At 49.5% G+C, this 7683-nt stretch overlaps 1 protein-coding gene across 1 annotated transcript; it reads right to left on the reverse strand.

The window, feature by feature from the left end:
- Positions 1–2600: 2600 nt before the first annotated feature.
- Positions 2601–4171, reverse strand: opn4.1 (opsin 4.1). Its single transcript, XM_050033666.1, is given in 3 exon segments — positions 2601–3269; positions 3271–3629; positions 3631–4171. Coding segments are annotated over 3 exon segments (1374 nt in total). The 5' UTR covers positions 4063–4171; the 3' UTR covers positions 2601–2686.
- Positions 4172–7683: the final 3512 nt, after the last annotated feature.

Genomic DNA, 7683 nt, shown 5'->3' on the forward strand with positions numbered 1-7683 from the left:
TATTAGGTTTAGGGGGCAAACACTTTTTCACACAGGGCCATGTAGCTTTGGATTTTTTTCTTCCTCATTAATAAAACCCTTCATTTAAAAACTGCATTTTGTGTTTACTTGTGTTATCTTTGACTAATGTTTAAATTTGTTTGATGATCTGAAACATTTAAGTGTGGAAAACATGCAAAAAAGTAAGAAATCAGGAAGGGGGCAAACACTTTTTCACACCACTGTATATACAAATGCACCAGAACTTTGTCTAAAATCAGTATCGGTTCTGATGGAGTGCAGTGATCACAATCTTATTGCAGTTGTCAGGAAAGCAAAAATTAAAAAACCTGGACCTAAAGTGATAATGAAAAGATCATACAAAATGTTTAATGAGGAAAACTTTATTGAAGAAGTAAAGAAATTGAACTGGGAGGATGTTCTAAAGGAAAATAATCCAGATGAAGCTCTGTCCAGGTTTGATGAAATTTTTGTGCCTGTAATTAATAAGCATGCGCCTCTCAAAAAGTTCACAGTCAAGAATATTCAGTCACCCTGGCTAGACAATGAGACTAAAGAACACATAAGACAAAGAGATCAATCGAAGAAAACCGCAATGACTACAGGTTATAGGGACGACTGGACCATACATCGTAAATTAAGAAACCATGTTACTAAATTAAATAGACTTAAAAAGAAATTATATTATGAAAACAATGATGGCAAAAAAGTTTGGAAAACACTAAATGACCTACTGGGTAGAAACACTTTGGATACACCATCATTCTTGGAAGTAGATGGCAACTTCTTAACGAAGCCAAATGATATAGCAAACTATTTTAATACATATTTTTTAAATAAAGTTGAAAAAGTAAAAGATAATTTGCCCTCTATTGACAGTAATGATCATATATCTGGTCTATTAATAAAAGATAGTATTATGAAGAATAAATTGTATATTTAGTTTTGATAATGTATGTATAAAAAAGGTTGAAAATATTATAAGAACTTGCAAAAACAAACCACCCGGTATTGATAATCTAGACAGCAAAATTTTGAAACCAGTTGCAGAGTTAGTTGCACCTTCGATCTGCCACATTATAAACACCAGTTTCAGCAGTGGTCTATGTCCACAAAAATGGAAAACAGCCAAAATACTGCCACTGCCTAAAAACAGGAAAGAGCCATTTTCGGGTGCAAATAGTCGACCAATAAGTATACTGCCAGTATTATGTAAATGTATGGAAAGTATTATATATGACCAAACTATGAGTTACATGTTAGGCAATAATCTAATAACAGATTTTCAGCATGCATATAGAGAGGGGCACTCCACTGCCACAGCTTTAGCTCAGATGACGGATGACTGGCTCAGAGAAATTGATAAGAAGAACATGGTTGGTGCTGTTATGTTGGATTTCTCAGCAGCCTTTGACATAATTGACCACAACATATTGCTGAAAAAACTAGAATGTTATGGGTTTGATTTGGTATCCTTGACATGGATTAAAAGCTATCTTACAGACAGGATGCAAACAGTTTTCTACAACGGTTGCTTTTCTGATGTGCGAGCTGTGACATGTGGGGTGCCACAGGGTAGTTGCTTGGGTCCATTACTATTTACTATTTTTACGAATGATCTACCACAAATTTTGAACAGAGCCACTTTAGCCATGTACGCTGACGATTCGACCATATATGCCTCTGCATTTACAGCCAGTGAGCTAAATACAGTTTTAATCAAGGAGTTATAAACAGTTGAAGACTGGATAAATTGTAATAAATTAGTTTTGAATGTATCAAAAACTAACTGCATGATATTAGGCTCAAATTTCAACATCAGGATAACCCACAGTTAAATCTTACAATAAAACAGGGCAGTATCAAGCAGGTGCAGGAGACCAAGCTGCTGGGAATAGTCATTGATGAGAAATTATCATGGAAAACACATATAAATAAGATAGTTAATAAAATGGGACATGGTATTTCTATAATACGAAGACACAGGGCATGCCTAACTCCAAAATCAATTAGACTAGTAATTCAAGCCTTAATTATATCAAATCTTGACTACTGCCCTGCAGTTTGGGCAAATGCAACTGCAGATATGATTGCAAAACTACAAAAAATAAAAAACAGAGCTGCACGCATTGTTCTTGGTTGTAATTTGAAGCCAAGTGTCATTAAAATGCATATGAATCTTGGCTGGTTAATGGTTAGCGACAGATTAATTTATTCATTATTATTATTCATTAGAAATGTGACCATAACAAAGACTCCTCATGTATTATACCAAGAGCTATGCTACAGCGCTGATAACCATGAATACATCACTAGACATGCGGCTGGCGGATATTTTGCATTGCCAACTGTGAAATCTAATTCGGGTAAAAGAACTGTTTTGTACAGAGGCATGTATGAGTGGAACTTGTTTCCCAGGCACATCACACAAACAAACAGCAAAAGAACATTCAAACTGTTAGTCAAACAACATCTCTTTAATCAGTATAAATGACAACTGTTGAACATAATAGCGTATACTTAAACAAGCAGGTTGCTGTGATTGATTGATTGATGTGCTGCAATAATATTAATATATGAACATAATAATATATATACTGCTTCTCAGACTTAGTGTGTCTAACAATGACCTCAGTCAGATTCTAAACTGTCGCAGTGCTCCTGTTTAAGTTGTGTTTTTGTTGGTTTACTCGGCTGCAGCGCCCCCATCAGGTGAGTCAGCTCCTGTCTGTCGTCTCTGCTGGCTAAGGACAGTGGTGGCGATGGTGGTGTCAGAGATGCTCATGGCGGTGTCAGGGTTGGTGTTGGGGGCGGCAGTGTTGTCTGCAGTGACGTCAGTGGACACCTGTCTGGTGACGGCCGCTGACCCGGCACTGGATCCATCAGCTTCGCTCTCTGTCCAGCAAGACTCGCTGTCAGACACCGAGGACAGTCGGGTCTTCCTCCATCGGCTGTTGGCCCAGACGCCGGCGCTGAGCTGGACTCCTGGTGGGCTCTGACCGGTGAGCGTGGCTCGGCGAGATGAAGTGCTGCTGGAGCTGAAAGATGAGCGCAGGTCCTTTTCATGCAGCCGCAGCAGAGGGCGCAACAGTGGGACGTGGCAGCCGATGGCGGCACGGTACTTTGGGTGTGTGATGGCGTAGATGATGGGGTTGTGAATGGCGGAGGCCTTTGCTATGACAGCAGGAACTGAGTTCATGTAGGGCGTCAGTAGGTGGGCGTAGCCCGCTGTGGCAGTCAGAGCTACAGCAGAGTATGGTGACCAGGAGAAACAGCAGGATCACTCCCAGAGCAACTTTAGCCAACCGCCAGTCACTGAGCAGACGCTCGTACGCCTTGTTGGTCTCACCACAGTTCAGCTGCTCCACCTCCTGAGCTGCCTCCCGCACCGCCTGGAAGATGGCGAAGTAGCAGCCGGCGATGAGACAGAGCGGGACAAAGAAGACGAAGGCGAACAGAAGAATGGTGTAGGTGCGCACAGCGGTGGTGAAGCTCATGTAGTCCCAGCTGCAGGACGTTTGCAGGCCTTCAGGGATGTAGGAGCTCCACCCGAAGAACGGTGGCAGACTCCACCCTAGAGAGTACAACCACACCCCCACCGGCACCGCCCACACACGCTCACGACTCACCCCGCCCCGGAAGAGCCAGTGGCCGCGTGATGGCCAGGCAGCGATCCTCCGCGATGGCTGTCAGTGTAATCATGGAGGTGATGCCAAACAACGCGCCACAGAAAGCGTACAGCTCACAGGCGAGCTCCCCAAACACCCAGTGGTGATGTAGGCTGGACACAAAGAAGACGGGAGACTGCGTCAGAGACATCAGGAAGTCTGCTGACGCCAGGTTGACCACCAGCAGGTTGCTGGGCGAACGAAGTGTCGGACGGCGACAGAACACATAGATGACCAGACCGTTTCCCAGCATGTCCATCACCCCTACCAACAGGATGACAGAGCCGATGATGTAGCGGGTGTGGTCAGGAACGTCAACCGTGGGGAACAAGTGAGGCTTCAGGTGAGTGTGGTGTGTTGGGACGTGGCCATGAAGGTGGAGAAGCTTCGACATCCTGCTGTGATGATGATCAGACAGGAAGGATGTGCAGTTTCCTCCCAGAGAGCAGAGAGCCCTGGTCAGCTGGTGATGAGTTATTGTTGTCCACTGGATGTCTGCTGGACGTCTCCTTGATGTCGGCTGGACGTCGGCTGGACGTCTCCTTGATGTCGGATGGATGTCTGCTGGACGTCCGCTGGATGTCTCCTTGATGTCGGCTGGACGTCTCCTTGATGTCGGCTGGATGTCAGCTGGACTTCTCCTTGATGTCGGCTGGATGTCGACTGGACGTCTCCTTGATGTCGGCTGGACGTCTCCTTGATGTCGGCTGGATGTCTGCTGGACGTCCGCTGGAGGTCAGCTGGATGTCTCCTTGATGTCAGCTGGGTGTCTCCTTGATGTCGGCTGGGTGTCTCCTTGATGTCGGCTGGATGTCTCCTTGATGTCTCCTTGATGTGGGCTGGACATCTCCTTGATGTGTCCTTGATGTCGGCTGGACGTCTCCTTCATGTCGGCTGGGTGTCTCCTTGATGTCGGCTGGGTGTCTTCTTGATGTCGGCTGGATGTCTCCTTGATGTCGGCTGGGTGTCTCCTTGATGTCGGCTGGGTGTCTCCTTGATGTCGGCTGGGTGTCTTCTTGATGTCGGCTGGATGTCTCCTTGATGTCGGCTGGGTGTCTCCTTGATGTCGGCTGGATGTCTCCTTGATGTCGGCTGGGTGTCTCCTTGATGTGGGCTGGTTGTCTCCTTGATGTTGGCTGTCGGCTAGATGTCTCCTTGATGTCGGCTAGATGTCTCCTTGATGTCGGCTGGATGTCGGCTGGACGTCTCCCTGACGTCGGCTGGACGTCTCCTTGATGTCGGCTGGATGTCGGCTGGACGTCTCCCTGATGTCGGCTGGACGTCTCCCTGATGTCGGCTGGATGTCGGCTGGACATCTCCCTGATTTCGGCTGGACGTCTCCCTGATGTCGGCTGGACGTCTCCCTGATGTCGGCTGGATGTCGGCTGGACGTCTCCCTGATGTCGGCTGGACGTCTCCCTGATGTCGGCTGGATGTCGGCTGGACGTCTCCTTGATGTCGGATGGACGTCTCCTTGATGTCAGCTGGATGTCGGCTGGACGTCTCTTTGATGTCGGCTGGATGTCTCCTTGATGTCGGCTGGATGTCTCCTTGATGTCGGCTGGACGTCTCCTCGATGTCTCCTTGATGTCGGCTGGATGTCTCCCTGATGTCGGCTGGATGTCTCCTTGATGTCGGCTGGATGTCGGCTGGATGTCTCCTTGATGTCGGCTGGACGTCTCCTTGATGTCGGCTGGATGTCTCCCTGATGTCGGCTGGATGACTCCTTGATGTTGGCTGGACGTCTCCTTGATGTCGGCTGTGTGTCTCCTTGATGTCAGCTGGATGTCAGCTGAATGTCGGCTGGACGTCTCCTTGATGTTGGCTGGTCAGCTGGATGTCAGCTGAATGTCGGCTGGACGTCTCCTTGATGTTGGCTGGACGTCTCCTTGATGTCGGCTGGATGTCTCCTTGATGTCAGGTGGACGTCTCCTGGATGTCGGCTGGATGTCTCCTTGATGTCGGCTGGATGTCTTCTTGATGTCGGCTGGACGTCTCCCTGATGTCGGCTGGATGTCTCCTTGATGTGGGCTGGATGTCAGCTGGATGTCGGCTGGATGTCGGCTTCACGTCCTCCTTGATGTGGGCTGGATGTCAGCTGGATGTCGGCTGGATGTCGGCTTCACGTCTCTTTGATGACGACTGAATGTCTCCTTGATGTCGGCTGGATGTCTCCTTGATGTCAGCTGGATGTCTCCTGGATGTCGGCTGGATGTCTCCTTGATGTCGGCTGGATGTCTCCTTGATGTCGGCTGGACGTCTCCCTGATGTCGGCTGGATGTCGGCTGGACGTCTCCCTGATGTCGGCTGGAGGTCTCCTTGATGTGGGCTGGATGTCGGCTGGATGTCTCCTTGATGTCGGCTGGATGTCGGCTGGACGTCTCCTTGATGTGGGCTGGACATCTCCTTGATATCTCCTTGATGTCGGCTGGACGTCTCCTTGATGTCGGCTGGGTGTCTCCTTGATGCCTTGATGTCGGCTGGACGTCTCCTTGATGTCGGCTGGGTGTCTCCTTGATGTCGGCTGGATGTCGGCTGGATGTCTCCTTGATGTCGGCTGGGTGTCTCCTTGATGTCTCCTTCATGTGGGCTGGACATCTCCTTGATGTGTCCTTGATGTCGGCTGGACGTCTCCTTGATGTCGGCTGGGTGTCTCCTTGATGTCGGCTGGATGTCGGCTGGATGTCTCCTTGATGTCGGCTGGGTGTCTCCTTGATGTCTCCTTCATGTGGGCTGGACATCTCCTTGATGTGTCCTTGATGTCGGCTGGACGTCTCCTTGATGTCGGCTGGGTGTCTCCTTGATGTCGGCTGGATGTCTCCTTGATGTCGGCTGGGTGTCTCCTTGATATCGGCTGGGTGTCTCCTTGATGTAGGCTGGATGTCTCTTTGATGTCGGCTGGGTGTCTCCTTGATGTCTCCTTGATGTGGGCTGGACATCTCCTTGATGTGTCCTTGATGTCGGCTGGACGTCTCCTTCATGTCGGCTGGGTGTCTCCTTGATGTCGGCTGGGTGTCTTCTTGATGTCGGCTGGACGTCTCCCTGATGTCGGCTGGATGTCTCCTTGATGTCGGCTGGATGTCGGCTGGATGTCTGCTTGATGTCGGCTGGACGTCTCCTTGATGTCAGCTGGATGTCTCCTTGATGTCGGCTGGATGTCTCCTTGATGTCGGCTGGACGTCCTTGATGTCGGCTGGATGTCTCCTTGATGTCGGCTGGACGTCTCCTCGATGTCTCCTTGATATCGGCTGGATGTCTCCCTGATGTCGGCTGGATGTCTCCTTGATGTCGGCTGGATGTCGGCTGGATGTCTCCTTGATGTCGGCTGGACGTCTCCTTGATGTCGGCTGGATGTCTCCATGATGTCGGCTGGATGACTCCTTGATGTTGGCTGGACGTCTCCTTGATGTCGGCTGGGTGTCTCCTTGATGTCAGCTGGATGTCAGCTGAATGTCGGCTGGACGTCTCCTTGATGTCGGCTGGACGTCTCCTTGATGTTGGCTGGATGTCGGCTGGATGTCGGCTGGACGTCTCTTTGATGACGGCTGAATGTCTCCTTGATGTTGGCTGGATGTCTCCTTGATGTCAGCTGGACGTCTCCTGGATGTCGGCTGGATGTCTCCTTGATGTCGGCTGGACGTCTCCTTGATGTCGGCTGGATGTCTCCATGATGTCGGCTGGATGACTCCTTGATGTTGGCTGGACGTCTCCTTGATGTCGGCTGGGTGTCTCCTTGATGTCAGCTGGATGTCAGCTGAATGTCGGCTGGACGTCTCCTTGATGTTGGCTGGACGTCTCCTTGATGTCGGCTGGATGTCTCCTTGATGTCAGCTGGACGTCTCCTGGATGTCGGCTGGATGTCTCCTTGATGTCGGCTGGATGTCTTCCTGATGTCGGCTGGACGTCTCCCTGATGTCGGCTGGATGTCGGCTGGACGTCTCCCTGATGTCGGCTGGAGGTCTCCTTGATGTGGGCTGGATGTCAGCTGGATGTCGGCTGGATGTCTCCTTGATGT

The sequence above is a fragment of the Epinephelus moara genome, chromosome 21 (assembly GCF_006386435.1).
Source record: "Epinephelus moara isolate mb chromosome 21, YSFRI_EMoa_1.0, whole genome shotgun sequence".
NCBI lineage: Eukaryota > Metazoa > Chordata > Actinopteri > Perciformes > Serranidae > Epinephelus > Epinephelus moara.